The 17,209-nt window shown below is 46.9% G+C and overlaps 1 protein-coding gene across 8 annotated transcripts in view; it reads left to right on the top strand.

Annotated features, from left to right (window-relative positions):
- The window catches only part of BBS4 (Bardet-Biedl syndrome 4), a 44,447-nt gene extending 28,943 nt beyond the window's left edge, over window positions 1-15,504 (top strand). For all 8 annotated transcript variants that reach the window (XM_030497722.1, XM_030497723.1, XM_030497724.1 and 5 more), the window contains 9 exons: window positions 1,279-1,406; window positions 3,205-3,259; window positions 4,684-4,752; window positions 5,975-6,127; window positions 6,269-6,440; window positions 7,516-7,585; window positions 10,985-11,126; window positions 11,501-11,711; window positions 13,049-15,504. In XM_030497722.1, coding sequence (XP_030353582.1) covers window positions 1,279-1,406; window positions 3,205-3,259; window positions 4,684-4,752; window positions 5,975-6,127; window positions 6,269-6,440; window positions 7,516-7,585; window positions 10,985-11,126; window positions 11,501-11,711; window positions 13,049-13,200 — 1,152 coding nt within the window. In that variant the 3' untranslated portion in view covers window positions 13,201-15,504. The remainder of the gene's footprint in view (window positions 1-1,278; window positions 1,407-3,204; window positions 3,260-4,683; window positions 4,753-5,974; window positions 6,128-6,268; window positions 6,441-7,515; window positions 7,586-10,984; window positions 11,127-11,500; window positions 11,712-13,048) is intronic.
- The last annotated feature ends 1,705 nt before the right edge of the window (window positions 15,505-17,209 follow it).

Raw genomic sequence — 17,209 nt, 5'->3', positions numbered from 1 at the left:
CCAAACCATTTCCCCTGCGTACAGATGCAGCTTGTGCAGAGAGTTTCAGAAGAAAACTTGCTGTCCCTTGGGTCTGGCAGGATTCAGAGAGAAGGGTCACGGGGTTGGTTTGTTGGAGGTGCAGCAGGCACTTTTCTTCCTCCACGGAAAGGATTTGCTCCTATGTCTGATGCTCCTCTTGCACCAAGCCTGGAGCAAAAGTCACACAAGAGCATAGCTGCAGTGTGGCAGCATTGCATTAGCTTTGTATCTCATCAAAAACTTGGAAGCTTGAAAGGGAGTTTTCTTTCCCAGGTCTGAGCATGCCATTCCCAGTTCCTCACTTAACCCTCCCCTAGGTGCTGGTGATGCGCACTGAGCTGCCTCTGACCCTCTGGGGTTACTCTGTAAGGGAAAACCCAGCATTTAGAAACCTTTAGCTCCCAATTTGGCCTTGCTGCTCCCTGCTGCTCTTTCTGGTGGAGTTCTGTGGCCCTTGCAGCAAACCCCTGCTGTGTTCTGTGTTTGAGGCAGCCAAGCAAGAAGCTCTGGAGTGTATGTTAATACTTGGGATTTGTTGTCTGCACTGACAGCTTCCAAACTTCCAAACTGTTGACATCTTGTCTGAGATGTACTGGTCGCCATGGGCAGCAATACTTCCATGAGGATATCTAGAATATAATGAAGCCTTCAGGGATGACTCTTCAGTAGGGGCTGGTAACAGATACCCTGTATTGCAGAATTCCATTACTGTGTCAGCATTTCTCTCTTTAATATATCATGTGTTCAGAGACAGCAGGATGCTGTATAGGCCCAAGGAGGTGAGAAGATGATATGCTTCCAAGTGTCTCCTGTTGGAGGGGATCAGTGTGTGCCTGACAAAAGCTGATTCCCTCCTCTTGTTTACTTGGCAATCCACGCTCATTGCTGGAATAAGCATTTTAGCAGAGAATAAACTGTAGTGTACCTGTTAACCTCACAAATCTGGGGCTTCCCTCAAGCCAAACACATTCACATACAGGAACAGGCCCATGCTTCTCTCCTTCCTGGGAGGTCATTGCCTCTTGTCTTGGCTTGGAGCACGCTGCATTGCCTTCTGCTGTCCCTGCAAGCGCATGGCTCCTGGTACAGGACTTGTTTCAGCAGTTACCTGGCTGGATTCTGCTGGGTTCTCTGAGCTCAGGGGGTGGTAGCTGTTCTCTTTCACTGGCTGCTGGGGGTTGCTCCTGAGCTATTGCTTCCCTGAGGTCTCTGTAATCACTTATTACTTGTTTTTATTCTCTGTGGTTGTGTGTTTAGGCACGAGACCAGCTAAACAATGCCCTGGAGCTCAACAGACATGATCTGACTTACGTGATGCTGGGGAAAATTCACCTATTGGAGGGGGAGATGGAGAAAGCCATTGAAGTCTATAAGAAAGCCGTAGAGTAAGAATATATCCTTTTTTCTATCTGCCCATGTCCCATCCTATGCCAGGAGGAATTTGATTGGTGTCCCAGATCTGAATTGAGGACATGATTAAAAAGCCAATGGTAATTATAGCGTCTCTGTGCAAAGCTGGCACTTTCAAGCTCTTCAGCTGTCTCTGCTCTCAGCTGTAGTCCTGCTCCTGCTGACAGCGTGTCAGGGAAAGAGGTAGATGTTGGAAGGGCTGCCAAAGAAAAAGTGGAAAACCAAATGGACCGAGATACCTGGGAGCAAACCTATCTGAAACTGACTTTATCCACTAAAAAGATGGAACCTGGATGTCTCTCTAGCCCTGATTCTGTCAGGAATCAGTTGCTGGGTTTTACATACTGTTTTCACTTGGAGTGATCTGTATTTGAGAGTGGGTGAGTAGACTAACACACCATGGGGTGGTGGACGGGGAGCTTCTCCCACCCACTTGCTGTTTCTCAGTACTGATCTGCCTTGGGTTAGGGCATTCCTGAGCATCTGATTTACCAGTGCTTTTAAGATGTAGTTCTGTAATGGAGGCAAACACTAAAGAAAAGCAGGAGCATGTCAGAAGCCACTGGAGGATCTATATTCTGTACAGGCTCTTTTCAGGCTGTTGCTTTACACAGCTGCTTTTGTACATCTGCCCAATGTCAGATGTATTGTACCCAATACATCTGACAGTGTATTGGGTTGGGAAAACATTTGTTCTAATCCAGAATGTTTATTACATGAATAATCCTTGCTAAGCATCTTACCAGGTTGATGTCTCTTATCTCAGTGCTCCTCTGCCCTCCCTTCTTCCTCACTCCTCTGTTTGTCTAAGTTTTTTGTGTTCTCATCTGCCTGCTGTTACCAGCTCCAGGATAGACTGTTGTTGCTCTGTGGTTACCCACCAACAGGCACAGGCAGCTTTGCTCTGGTTGGGGTGTAAAGGTGCCAGTGGAAGTGTGCATATTGCATTTTGTAAGTCTTGATAACAGGGAACTGAAAACTTCCTTCTGTTGAGGTGAGGGAGGCCACAAATACAGTGTCTCTTTCTGCTGTTTCTTTTTTGTTGGTCTTTTCATCCTATTTATGTCTTCAAAAGCTACTGGGAATGGGGATGCTTTTAAAAGGGTTCACAGTGTTGCTGTGTGAACTCACACAGCAAAGGATGGGGAGTTGCACACAGTAATTGAAAGCCCTTGGGACATATTTTGGCAAGCTTCTCTGTGCTGAATGGACTGGTGTGCATGGCCAGGGTTACATTAACAGGTAGTGCCTCTCTGAGCACTCTGGTCCACAGTTGGTCTGTGAAACCAGGTTTGTAATCATTTTATAGGGTGAATTAAAAGTCTGGTGTTGTGTGTGTGTAGGATCCATCAGAAATGCTGAAGATTGCATGTCCTACATGGCCCAGGATGCTTAGGATGGATTTACAGGTTGGTTTATGGGAGATGATGGAAAATCCTATTTTCTATTTCCAGGTCACTGATACAGACTCACACTGAAGTTTAACAAGACTGCATTATCTTCTTATGCATCCAGTTCTATTTCACAGAACTCTGTCGCCTTCCCATTTGTAAAAACATTTTGAAAGCTTAGGTGTCATATCCCTCAGAGGAAGCCCCCATCATTACAATTGTTCTCATGTTTGTATTTAGTAATAACAATTAATTTCCTGGAGTGATATAATGTATATATCACTCTATATGATGCTATAATGTAACATCACAACTCCGTGGTCTGGTTTTACCTTGTTCTAGCAGCGCTAATAAGCAACTGGCTCCGGCTTTTGTATTGCAGGTTTTCCCCGGAGAACGCAGACCTCCTTACAACACTGGGGCTGCTGTACTTGCAGGTACTGAAGCTGTTCTGGGGAACTTAATTACTGTCAAAATGATCAAGGCTTTTTTTTATCCGCCTGCCCATGACTTGCATGCGTTTCTCTAAAGGCTGCATTCAACATGACAGGGCTTGCTTTTCTCTATCTTTTTCCCTTTTGCCACTAAAAGCAAGTTGATTTGCTGGACCTGAGCCAGAGCAGGAATTCTGTTTGGCAACCACCCTAATTCTGTTATAAATCCTCCAAATAGAACATGACTAGTCATTACTTTGTTTCTGGAGCAGGAGTCTAGCAAGTTATTCTCCTACAAAAGCAGCCAGAAATTGCTAGTGCTAACACACCATGGAAGAGAATGGGAATTGATTTAAGTAAGTAACAAAGGAATGCTTATCACTTGGGTCTGTAAAATGTATGGGAAGGACTGTCTCATTATTCCAAAAGTAAGCTTCCCACAGAGGGAACAAGCAAAGAATAGGCAGTAGTGCCTGAAAGGATTGATGGGCTGGAAATCTTGCACCAAATGTGGATTTGGAAAGATCCTTAAACATTTCATAGCATCATATCATGGAGTGATTTGTGTTGGAAGGGACCTTAAAGCTTATCCAGTCTCACCTCCCTGCCGCAGGCAGGGACACCTTCCACTAGAGCAGGTTGCTCCAAGCCCCTGTGTCCAACCTGGCCTTGAACACTGCCAGGGATGGGGCAGCCACAGCTTCTCTGGGAAAAGTCTGTGCCAGCGCCTCAGCACCCTCACAGGGAAGAGCTTCTGCCTAAGAGCTCATCTCAGTTCCCCTCTGGCAGGTTAAAGCCATTCCCCCTTGTCTCTGTTTAGATGCTTGAGAATAAAATGTAGATCTTGAAAAAAATTGCCTTGCTCTAGAGATAGGGAAATTCAGTAGGAGCTTTGGATGCCTGAGGTGGCTGCGTGTGTATTTAAAGGGGAATATGACGTGGGAAGGGGGATCTGTAAGATGGAGGTAGCACGAGTATAATGTTCACCCTGTGAATTTAGCTGCCAGGTCTGTGCTGTGATTCATTTGTTCAGTTTGTCATGTCTCTGGGTACATGCTCACCTTCAGAAGTGTTAAAGATGCTTCTACAGCTTTCCCACTTGCTGCTAATTACAGAAGGTGCTAGACTTGGATGCGTCAGTACAATTGCTGGTGTGACAGATGGGCTTCTCATCAATTTTTGTGACCAAAAAAGGACACCAGTATCCAGAATTTTATCCTTTTTGGACTGGTATAATTCTGGCATAACTCAATTGAAGATGATAGGATTTATTTAAGTGATTCTAAAGAGTCATGTGCTTATATATGGACAAAGTCATGCCCACTAACACTTGCAGCCTGTTAGAAGACAAGGGAGGACTTTCTTGTGTTCTCCTTCTTAACCCCCTTATTCCTGGATTTCTGATGCTTATTTACTTCTTTTCCCAGCTTGGGGATTACCAGAAGGCTTTCGAACACCTTGGAAACGCACTTACTTATGACCCAGGCAACTACAAGGTATGAGGAGTGGAAATTAGACACCTCTTAAAGCTAATTCCAGTATCAGAGCTTTGCCATCCATAGTCAGGGTCAGCCTGGAGACGCCGAAAAGGATCATAGCCAGAAAGCTTGCTTTGAAGTACATTTCTGGGACCTTTCCCTGAGTGGGGAGTTGGACGTGTGTGGAGGTAGGGAAAGAGGAAGAGGCAGAATAGGGGATATGAAATTGATCCCTTTGGTTTCTAATCTGAAGTTGCAGCAAAACCAGGTGGAACTTACTTTGGAAGGCAAGTCTTCTAGGAAGTGTTTCCAAAATTCCAAGAGCTGTGCCCGGGTCCCTCTGGTTCGAAGCACAGAGCACAGATACAAGTGTTCTTGCATTCTACTGTTCTCCCATCTGCTAATAACCCTGTCTGTGCTTCCAGCTGTTGGATACAAATATGCTTTTCCTTGGCTCTGGTTTGGAAAGCTGAGCTTGGCATCTAGGTTTCCTCCCTTATTGTGAAAACTGCTTCCCTTTTTAGGCATGTTACTTCATTTCTCTCTGCCTCTTCTCCCCTTCTGCACGATGCTAACAATGTGGAGTACTGAAATGTGTGGCTGACAAATGACACAAGAATGCAAGGCAAATGTTATTGTGAAAACACCTTTACACTTACAAATCTGACGTGTCACTGTGAAATACTAGAAAGGACTTCACTAGTGTGGTTTAAATATAGTGTGTTGTAATCACTTGCTTCTCCCCGCGTGCGTATTTCCATTAATTTTCAGTCTCAGGCAGGCAGTGTGAACTAGGCTGGCTTTGCTGCAGGTGTCTTGCTTGAGTGTGTTTTATTCTCCACTTAACTTGCACCAGAACTATTTCTATCTGTGCTTGTCAGTAAAAAGAACCTATTTAGTGCATAGATCTTCTCAGAGACTCAGACTGTCAGAGGTACTACTGCAATCCCAAACCAGACCCTCAACACTTGTCATGTTGTGATATTTCCAAGACAGTTATGATTGAGATAGTGCAGGAAGAAGCGAACTCGAGTCCCTTCTTTCCCCTATCTTCTGCTCAATGTCGGGAGATTCCAGAGTCCTCACCTCCTCCCCACTGTTGGTTTTGGCTACCCCTGGAAGAAAACACCTAAAGAAGTTAAAGGCTTGCTCTTGAGATGGCTTTTGTTTATTCACTTTGTCCTGTCGCCTTCTGTATCTGGGAAAATGCAGTTCTTCAGCCTCTTGTCTTCTCTCAAAGGCTACCTTGGCTGCTGGCAGCATGATGCAGGCGCACGGAGATTTTGACGTTGCCCTCTCCAAGTACAGGGTGATAGCCAGCACTGTGCCTGAAAGCCCCCCGCTGTGGAACAACATCGGGATGTGCTTCTTTGGCAAGAAGAAATACATAGCTGTAAGTATCTGGTTTCCTTTCTATTTAAATCTGTACCTAAAATCTGTACCTTGTCATGCACGAACAAGATTCCTCTTGTGGCAGAGCCAGGAGGTGTGTTTGGGTGGGCTGTGTTACAGCACGTTCATTCCTTTTTTGAAGGCTATCAGTTGCCTGAAGCGAGCGAACTACTTGGCTCCCTTTGACTGGAAGATTTTGTACAACCTGGGGTTAGTCCACCTCACAATGCAGCAGTATGCATCTGCTTTCCACTTCCTCAGTGCTGCCATCAACTTCCAGCCCAAGATGGGAGAGCTCTATATGCTCCTTGCAGGTATGCAATGCTCCGTTACCCAGCTCTGTGTATATCCGCCTTATGAGATGCAACATTATAGAGACAGAAAGTTTGGGCTGAAATAAATAATACTGGATAAAGATTATACTAAGAAGCTGTTCCCCAGGAGGTCACTGACAGGTATGAAGTCTTAATAGTCTGTTCTCTCTCAGTGGTGAATAGGAAGGTTAAATTGCAGTCAGATCCAGATTAAACATTAAAAAAGACTTTTTACATGTTAGAGTTTGCGTTTGGGTTGCCTAAGGAGTGGGTGTGGGTTTTCAGGACTGGATATTTTCGGGAGCAAGCGAGACAAATGTGTCAGAAGCAACATCATGAAAGTTAATCCTGGCTGCAGTCCCTGCTAGCACCTCTTTATTTTATGATGTAATGCCATTCAGAGTTGTCCTAAAAATCAGAGAATCCCAGACTGGTTTGGGTTGAAGGGACCTTAAAGCTCATCCTGTTCCAACCCCCTGCCACGGGCAGGGACACCTTCCACTAGAGCAGGCTGCTCCAAGCCCCTGTGTCCAACCTGGCCTTGAACACTGCCAGGGATGGGGCAGCCACAGCTTCTCTGGGAAAAGTCTGTGCCAGCGCCTCAGCACCCTCACAGGGAAGAGCTTCTGCCTCAGAGCTCATCTCAATCTCCCCTCTGGCAGGTTAAAGCCATTCCCCTTGGCCTGTCCCTCCATCCCTTGTCCAAAGCCCCTCTCCAGGTTTCCTGGAGCCCCTTTAGGCACTGGAGCTGCTCTAAGGTCTCCCCTTCAGGAGCCTTCTCTTCTCCAGGCTGCCCCAGCCCAGCTCTCTCAGCCTGGCTCCAGAGCAGAGCTGCTCCAGCCCTCGCAGCAGCTCCGGGGCCTCCTCTGGCCTCGCTCCAGCAGCTCCACGTCCCTCTTGTGCTGTTGCCCCAGAGCTGGATCAGGACTGCAGGGGGGTCTCCCCAGAGCGCAGCAGAGGGGCAGGATCCCCTCCCTGAGCTGCTGCTCACGCTCTGGGGGTGCAGCCCAGCACACAGATGGCGATGAAGTCCTTGTGAAGCATCAACTTGTGTGTGTACATTTTGCTTTTACAGTTGCTCTGACAAACCTTGGAGACATCGAGAATGCAAAGCGTTCCTATGAGCAAGCTGTGGCACTGGACAAGTAAGTCTTGCTGGTGGCTGTCAGTTGTTTGAGTGCATTGCTTTGCCTCATGAACCTGGTTTCCTTTGCATGCTCTGTCCCTCGGTTTGCTCTGACCCTAAAAAGTTTGCAGTGAGGAAACATTTTTATTCCTGCAGCTCTGCAAGTGACTGTTTTAAACCCACTTTTTTTTAAAAGAAATAAAAAGAAAACAAAACCAAATTTCAAGTCAGCTCTGAAAAATTAAAGCGGAGATTTTGTTTCACACCAACCCAAAGCTGGTTTCTATTTTGCTGTTTAGTTAGTGAGTCAGTGGTGCTGACTTTGGATTCCAGCCCTCCTTTCAATGGATACTTGTACACAGTGGTGCAGATTCAATAGAAGAAAACCATCCATTCCCAAATATTTTGTAACCCAAAGTCTGAGCACTTTGCGGAGCAGTGGGATGCTCAGGGTAAAGCCTGTTCTGAATTGGGCAGAGGGAAGATTTTTAGCTTGGAGAATGTGGGCAAGAAGTTAATACAAAGCATAGAAAAGTGCAGCAGTGTAGTCCTTTCTTCTCCATTTTGTGAACCATGACTCTGTTTGCAGTCCAGCTCTTAAAATCAGAGCTCTTGGCTTCAGAAATGTGAAGATGAACCTCACAGTGTTTCAGAATTTAAGACAGAAACCCAAATTTGTCTCAGATTTTGTCTCTCTGCCCAGTTTACTGGGAATATTTGCATACTCAGAGCCACCAGCACGCTGCTCCTGAGCCAGGAGTCTGTGTGCTGGCCACAGAGCGGAGGCAAAAGCACTCTCCATCTGCACTGGCCTCCACAAGGTGGCATGAGAAGATGCTGGTCCCTTTTCCTCTGTCCTCTCTAACATGGGTGCATTGGCCAGGCTCAATGTGGGGAATTCTGTAAGCTCCTAAGCCCATTGTAAAGGGCAGCAGGTTTCAAAACCCACTACAGTGCACTTCTTGTGATGAGGTGCTGTAAATGCTCTCAGACGTTTACTGGGAATTACCTGGCTTGAACATGCTGCACACATCTGGCGCTGGGGTTCTTCATGCTTATGCATCAAGAGAACTACAAAGCAGGTTTCAAATGTGGGTAGGTCTGTGCAGCCTCCTCCTTGGAACCAAACCTGGGCAAACTGTGCTCAAGGATTTGTAAATGGATTGCTCTGGGAGAACATTTGCAATGATGCATCGGTTGTTCCTACCAACAGCATTAAGTCCAGTTGACTCCTGGCTTTCCTATGCAGCCTTCCAGGGCTAGAAGGGCAGTGCAGGACCTTAGAGACTGCTCAGACTGTTATTGTGTGGCTGAATCCCTGTCCCCACAGGCTTTCTTTGCTGGCATATGGAGAACTGCTTGGCTGGGATGAAGACAGCCATGTTTGTTTCCATTGCCAAAAGTACTTGGTTGACATTGGCCTGGGTGCCGTGGGTGCCATGCGTGCCATGGGGTCTGCAGTGGAAAGCATCTTGGAAGAACCTTTCAAAAAGGTGTTTCTTCTTAGTACTATGAGTTGTAGCTCACAGCTGTCCTTTTCTCTGGGGTTCTTTAGCTGTTGGCTCTTTTCTAACTGTCATGTTGCTTCTCAGCTCTTGATGGTGAATTAGCTTCATGAGGGTCAATGAATTTGAAACTGGCTTTTCCCAGATATATCTCACCTCTGCAGGATTTTGCTGTGTAGGTTTGGTTTCTTGTAGTTTGGCTTTTTTGAAGGAGATGGTGAAGAGATGGGGTTTTGATTATTTATTTGTTCATGCACTACTTCCTTTGCTTTGGCAAAGACATTGAGGAGGGGTTTTGTGGGATGCAGGAGCAGCATTCCAGTTCCAGTTAAAGGAAAACTAATGGTTATAGATGCTCTCAGATTTCTTCTAATACTCTTCTTTCTTGCAGCACTGTCACGTAACTTACTGAGGATGGATAGTCCTGGTCTTAAGATGTCACTCCTATTAATCAAACAGTGTTAGCAGAAGCCTTCCCTTCCGTGCTCCTCACAAAGGATGCTCTCTCTGGCTTGGTTCTGAGTGCGGGTGCTGGAGTCCTTGGATGGCTCCAGTTATCCCTGCCAAACTCCAGGAGAGGGCACCAGTCCCTTGCTCACATTTCTTGAGCAAACTACAAAGCATCTCTCACTGACCTACGTGCAGATACACAGATTCTTGCATTTCATTTCTGTGCCAGATAATACACATGCATTTTGCTCCTCCAAAATAAGGGTGAGATTCAGGCTGATGAAGGTCAGAGCAGTTTGTTGAGTGTGGCTTGTGAGGCAAGGATCAGCTCTCTAAGAGCTTCAGATATCAATTACAGCGCCACAAGTCAGCTCGCTCTTCTCTCCAGTTTAGTTTGCTCACTCCTGGCTATGCCAGAAGAAAAGTTGCTGTTTGGGTTAATGTATCCTAGTGAAGCAAATGGATACTGTAGAAAATGAGAATATATGGAGTAATTTTTGAAATCATCATACAATCCCAGATTGGTTTGGGTTGAAGGGACCTTAAAGCTCCTCCAGCTCCAACCCCTGCCACGGGCAGGGACACCTTCCACTAGAGCAGGTTGCTCCAAGCCCCTGTGTCCAACCTGGCCTTGAACACTGCCAGGGATGGGGCAGCCACAGCTTCTCTGGGCACCCTGTGCCAGCGCCTCAGCACCCTCACAGGGAAGAGCTTCTGCCTCAGAGCTCATCTCAATCTCCCCTCTTCATGTGCTTTTCTGCATCAAGAAGGGAGGCAGGACTGCACAGGTAACACTGTTATCTGGGGAGCTGGTCTCCTCTTAGAGACTTCACTAACGGGTATCGCCTCCTGTTCGTCTGTAACAGTCCATACAGTTATGTGTGCTTGTACTGGGTGAAGGAGAGAAGAGGTGAGGAAAATAAAATGTAAACATCATGTTCTGTAGCATGTTGGGTTGTAAAATACAGTCAGTAAGCCTGAGTCTGTTCCACTGCCCTGTCCCATGACAAGCTGCTCTCCTGCAAGCTGGGAGAGCCTGAGGTAAGTCAGAGCAGAGATCAGCTTTCACAGTGAACCCCCCCTCACTGCTATACCTGTGCCAGGAGCAAGGGGCTGGGCGACCAGGCACCTGCTGAAGACAGTCCCAAGATGGTCCCCAAGCGCAGAGAACTGGCTGTTGCAGGGAAGAGCCTTGCAGGGGTGAGGCGACCCACAGGATCGTTTGTATTGGCAGGGACACTGGGATACTTTGCTGAGCCCAAGTGCCGGGTCTCTTGCCAAGCACATGGGACTTTCATGTTCCCAAAGAACTCTGGCTGTGCAGCCCCTCACCTGCTTTGGGGTCACAGTGCCTGTGGCTTGTCTGTGCCAGGCAGAATGGTGTCTCCAGCCTTGCTGCTTGGGCACAGGTCTGGGTAAGTGTTACTGAAGTGAATGTGATGGATCCTGTGTGTCTGCTGCAGGTGCAATCCTCTGGTCAACCTGAACTACGCTGTGCTGCTGTATAACCAGGGTGACAAGAAGGGAGCCCTCTGTCAGTACCAGGAGATGGAGAAGAAGGTCAATGCCTTGAAGGAGAGCAGTACTCCTGACTTTGACCCTGAGGTATGTGCCCGACAGTTTTCAGCAGGAACTGAGCAGCCACACCAAGGCTGGCAACAGCCGAGGAGGAAATTTGACTTTGGAGTCCAGTTCTTAGGAAGAAATTCTGCTTATGAGATTTCCAAGCAGAGCAGCCGCCTGCTGAGAGCTGCTTGCTTCATTCCTGCTCTTTGAAGACCAGTGCTTCAATCAATACACAGCAGGATGAGATTCCCTCTTAATTAAAGGAATGAATTAGTGGAGATGTTTCCCTCGAGCACCATGGCAGTGGCCAGCTCTGCCAGCTCTCGTTTTGTCAGGGGGGTTGTGGTATTGTTGATTTTACTGTTGTCTGAAGTGTTCCTGTTTACAATGGTCTTCTCTCTTTGCTTCTTGAGATGGTGGAGGTTGCCCAGAAGATGGGAGCTGCCCTGCAAGTAGGGGAGAGCCTTGTCTGGACTAAGTCTTCTAAAGAATCTAAATCCAAGCAGAAAGCTGCTCTGTCAGGCAAATCCTCCAGCACTCAGCAGCCGCTGGGCTCTAACCAGGCCCTGGGTCAAGCAATGTCCTCGGCTGCAGCCTATGGGAAAACCATGCAGCTTCCCTCAGGTACTTCTCTTTTGCTTCTCTTAAAAGTAGAACTGTGGGAGAGGAGAAGAGAAATCTCTCCTTCTTTCAGTAAAGAGTTACAGCACATGTCTAGGAAGGTATTGACTTGCTTACACAGTAGTGGTGTCAATATTTGGTACTAACTGTCCCAGATTCTCAGTTAAGGAAGCATGGAAAGAAGGTGCTCTCTGTGGTACATTATACTATCCTGCTTTGCAGGGGTGTGGAGAGCCAGTGAAGTTTCCCTTCCTGTCTGAGCCACGATGGGCAGGACTCCATTAGCACAGGGTTGAGCTCTTGCTCTGGGCAGGGGGTGGTTTCAGAAACCAGACCTCTTGCCTTTGGAAGAGCCCAGGAGCTGCCATGCACAGAGAGGTTGCTGGAGAGAAAGGGAATTATGGATATTCTGAAACAATTTATCATTTCTGTTACAAAAATAACTGCAATGGGATTGCTTTGAAGCTGGATTACCTTTTAGTGGTGGCTCCTGGGCTGAAGCTTGCTCAGGAGATAGTGTCAGCCTTAGGAGCTTTACACTGACAGCTGTACTTGCTGCTTCTTGCTGGGGCTGGGTAGCAGCATCTCCTGAGCCACCATCATAGCCTGTCCTCCTCTTACCCCTTGGCTTCTGAGGAGGAATGCACTGGGTTCATCATGGTGATGTTCTGTCACCGTTAGTCTTGTTGCCTACGGACCAAAGCAGGAGAGAGGTTGTGTAATCCATGCCTCTTGCTTTGCTCCCCCTAAGGACCTGTTCCATTTCTCATGCATGGAACAAACTTTCCATGCAGGGAACACTAAGCCAGAAAAGCTGAAAAATAAAATGTAAAAGGAGTTTAGGGCTTACCTGAAGGACTTCATTATCCATATCAGAGAATGGAGCTGGTTCAACTCCTCACTTGTCAGCCCAAATTTAAGTGTAGAAACAACTTGAGCATGGCAGTTTTGGTTTTATTCTCAAAGTAGCTATTTGAACTGCCTGGAAACTCTCCCTGAGTCTGCTAAAACTGTGAACTGAAAACGATACCTGAGTATAAACCAGCTTCGGTGTAACTGTTTTCCTTTCCAAAGCATTAATTAATGTCTAAGCTTGTACTGACTTACCACAGCAGCCCAGCTGAATGAGATACTGGGCCTCCCTTCAGCAGAACTTTGGGTACTGTAAGGTCTCTGACTGGATAACTCACAAAAGAGTTGAGTGCTATGGATGGACAGAAGAAACCTGAGAGTAACTGATAGTTGTGGTTGTTCTGCATCTCCATGCTGCCTGGAAGGGCAAAGAGAATAGACAAAACACGGGTAGTCGTACAGTGACTGTAACTGTGTTCTCTCCCCAGGTGCTGGAGCTCCAGCCCCACTTGCAAAGTCTCCCTCACTGCCCCTGGAACCAGAAGCAGGCTCAGAAATCAGCCCTGAGGAAACCCCGGCACCAGCAGCAACTGAGGAGCAGAGGAAAGAGAAGCACAAGAGCTCCCAGGCAGTAGAATAGGAGGGACTCTGGTCAGGACAGGCGGGTGCAGGAGCGTCTCCAGCTGCCTGCTGATGTGGGAAAGGGACCTGCCCTCGCCCTGATCCTCAGGGGCCTCACCCCTGTCAGTCAGTCTAAATACAGCAGTTTCTGTTGATGATTTTAGCATGTGGTCTCTGCCTTGTCCCAAGGGGTAGTTGCAGCAACCGGAAGAGGTTTCTGTGTAGCTACTGTTACTGTGGTCACAGCTTACTGCGAGAGGCTGGAGGATGGAGATCCATCTCTCCGCAGGGTTGGCAGTCTTCAGGGGTTTGGTGTAAGTCCTCCAGAAGGATGCTGAGGTACCCAGTATGTTTAGAAAAGCCAGCAGTAGAGACTTAGGATCCTGAACCCCGAAGAGATCAAACCCTTCCAGTGGCTGAACTTGTAAGCATGGAGGAAGCCCTACAGAGGCTGTAGTAAGGTCAGTGGTAATAATGCTCAGAGGTGAAGGTAGCACCTCACCAGGGCAAGTGCAGAGCAGGAAGCCAGGCTCAGGACTAGCACAGCCTGGCTTACCCTGAAGCTTAAGCTTCTCTGTGGCAGCTAATGCTTAGCATTAGGTTGCAGAGCTGGCCCATGGCAAGGCGGGTGCTCAAGGCTGGCTGTTGGGGAAGCAGCTAGCAGGAAAGTCTGCCAAATGCCTCATTGTGCTGAGAAACAGGGTAAATGAGCCTCAGGAAAGCTCTGCCCATGGGTTTGGAGTTCTGCCTTGAAGTTTGTATTGCCCAGCATGGGGTGTAAGATTGGTTTGCAGGGGAAAAAATGAAGAAGGCTTTGCAGCAAAGATGATAGGTCAGCCTCAGTGCTGAATGTAAATTGTTTTAATATGAGCAGCCATGCTCTGAATGGTTTAGTTACACCCTCCTGACAGTTGCAGTTTAGGAGAAGTTGTTTACTGGAGCTGCAAGGCAGCAAAGCAGCCCCTTGGTGAGCAGAGCAGGGAATTTTAATGCCCACGTGGCACTAGAGATGCTTTCAAAATGTTTTTACCCTTGAATAGCACAATCTCAGCCTTCCTCTTCTTTGCTACTGTCAGTTTGTTGCCTCTGGGATTTATCCAGAGCTTGGTACAGGTCCTAAGCCAACTGCTTTTGGGAACTAAAGGTGGAACCATGATACTTTGCATCAAGTATTGGGTTAAGTAGTTTTTCTCATCCTCCCCCCTGCGTACTGAGGCGTACACAAAGCTGCCATGGCTGTGGGACTTCTGAAACTGGAGCTTTGGGGATGAGTGTTTGCTGGTTAAGCCACCCAGCGTGGATTTTCTGCTTTTAGCTCTGTGCTGTTGCCTTGTGTCACTCCACAATTAACAAATCCAGCAGAGGAGCGTTAGTGATGGCAGCTCCTCTGTAGCAACAATGTAAAAGCAGCATGACCACGACTCTGGATACATTAACATCCTTCAGTTGTGCTTTGTGGTTAGCTGCTATTATCCAAAATGACATTAATGCATCTTTAGAGTGCAACAAGGAACTAAAGTGCTATCCTGCTCCCTGGAGAACACTAAGAGAGTAGGAACCCTTCACTTTCTCCTCTGTTTTGATTGCCAAAACTGCCTGCTTATCTCAAATATGGCTTTTTCCCCCCAGCTGTCCTGTACCACTGGGTTTTGTGTCAGGGCAGCGCTCCTGTAAGTCTTCCCTTGTGCTAGAGTTGAAGAAAACAGAGAATCTTTTGTGGAGCCCTGGCAGATTGGAACAAACCAGAGGCGCAGCAGTGTGAGCAGGTACAGTGCAGACACTTGTATTCACATTAACCATCTTACACGGCAGGTTACTGCAGCATGATGGAGCGCCTGTGGAGAAGAGGTTAGGATTGCAGAGCAGAGGGAGGCAGAATATGGCAACTCTTAAATCGCCCCCAAAACTTCAGTTCAAGATGTTCTTTCCCAATAGCAATTGATTATTGTGATCTTTTAGTCTTATCACAAAGGCTTTGAAGAAGCCCCCACACAAGGAACAGTGACCAGAGCATTACAGGTGGGTGAGCACCAGCACTGTCAATACAGGAAGATTTTAGCTCCATCTGCTTATGCCTCTTTTTTTGGCTTTTACAAGCTGCTTTCCCCTGCCCTCTGCTTGTTTGGAGGTTCTGTAAAGGTGTTTAAAATAAATATATATTTTAGTGGGAAGCTTCTGTAGACGATTAATCAGTTCTTCTATGAAAAGGAGCAGCAGCACCTTGTTACTTCCTGCATTCGAAGGGAGCAGAAGGGAGCTTCGTGTCTAAGGAAGCATTTTTGAAGATGTAATTATGGTTGGATAATAAACAGAACTGCAGTTCCTTGTCCTGTCCCCTCTCCTCCCCCTGGGTATGGTGATGATGGCATTTGCATACAGCAAATTCGTGGTATCTTTATGGAGAGCTTTTCTTATGTTACCTAATGATGAGAATGAGGCCAAACAGTTCTTTCAACTGGAATTAAGCAAGGGCTTTTTCAGCAGGCCTGTACTCAGTCATTTAGGGAGTTTGGAAATCACACCTTATGTTCCAAAACCTGTTTCTGGCATCAGCCAGATTCTCATCTTCTCTTTTCGGCCCCTAATTGAAATTTGAAGACTGAAAAGAATAATGAGCTTAGTTTCTAGGGAAGTAGAAACCATCTGCTTCAGGAGGGTTTTCTCCCCTTTTTAGGAAGCTGTGTATCATCAAAGAGGTTAAATCAGAGCTTACAAGGTAGGCTGCAGCTTGACTGCCTCCCAGAAAAGAAACTCCGAGTCCCTCAGACAGCAGCACTTGGGCCTTGTTTCAGCCAAGAGTAATGATCCGTCTGCTCAGCAGCGGGTATTCAACCCAGATAAACTGGCTTTGAGGTCCCCGAGCCAACGGGCTGCTGATTTATCATACAGGCAGGATCTTGCCCTGCTCCTGTACAGGATCTGGTTTGCCCAGTTGTGGTCAGTGCTAGGCTGTATTGAGCAAGGTGGACCTTGGGTCCTACTCAACCTCCTGCTCTTGTGGAAGGTGTTAAAGGTTTAGACTTCCCCCTTGGGAAGTGGTTTTCGGTTTCTTCTACAGAGACAGACAAGTCTCAACGCTGAATAAGAAACACAAACTTGACTAAAACAATAAGCTCCACTCATAAATGCACTACACAAAGAGGATGGATTATAACTTGTTCATCTGCCAAGAAGTTTTATATAGCAGGAAACACAGTTCTGCTACATGGAAAGCTTTACCACTCTCAAAGCAAACTGCACCAAACCCCGGGTATCAGTATAGATACAGGTGAGATTTGAACCCAGTTTTACCTAGGCTGTGCTGACAAAGGAGCTGCTTTCTTGAGAAACTCATAGGGGAGGTTTTCAGGGTGTATTTTTTTGTCTCCCCCGCTTGCACTTTAGTGAGATCCTTCCTCCTCAGCCACCAGCATTTGTGTTCTTCAGCTCCTGAGAGATCTCCTCAGTAAAGGCTGATGCCAGGCTCAGTGTTCAAGTGACAGCGAGCTGTTTGGAACAGACGCCGTCCCGAGCTTCTGGCACAGAAGGTAATGGCCATGCGTGCTGTTTCCAACCTGCACTTCTTCCCTCTGCTGAGAGAACATCCTCCCACAAGAGTCTGGATCAAGAACTCCCTGAAGATTCAGTCTGGTCAGCACGTAGGTTCCACCTGAGATGTTATACAAGAAGCTGCTCCATCTGTTACAGAAGAGAACTTCTTCATCTGATGTCTCTGAACAGACCAAACAGTCATTTCTGGCTCTAAGATCACTTTACTAAAGAGCTTCACCAAACTCGGTATTGCTGAAGCAGAAAGAGATAGGCATGAGGAGAGCAAAATAGGCTGCAAATAGCCTTCCTCTGCCCCTTAGCACTGAAGCTTTAAAAACAAAGAGCAAAAACAACCTTTACTATTCTCATTTCTCTCTCTAGTAACCTCACTAGTTATTGAATGAAGAGCATGAGACAGTCTTTGTTCGGAGTCTGTTCTGGCTGGTTTTAACCAATGAGTCTATAAACGTATTTTATTTAAAGCATAAGCCTTTGGT

This window comes from Strigops habroptila, chromosome 9 (assembly GCF_004027225.2).
Source record: "Strigops habroptila isolate Jane chromosome 9, bStrHab1.2.pri, whole genome shotgun sequence".
Classification (NCBI taxonomy): Eukaryota; Metazoa; Chordata; class Aves; order Psittaciformes; family Psittacidae; genus Strigops; species Strigops habroptila.
This window is presented reverse-complemented; position numbering and strand designations above follow the sequence as displayed.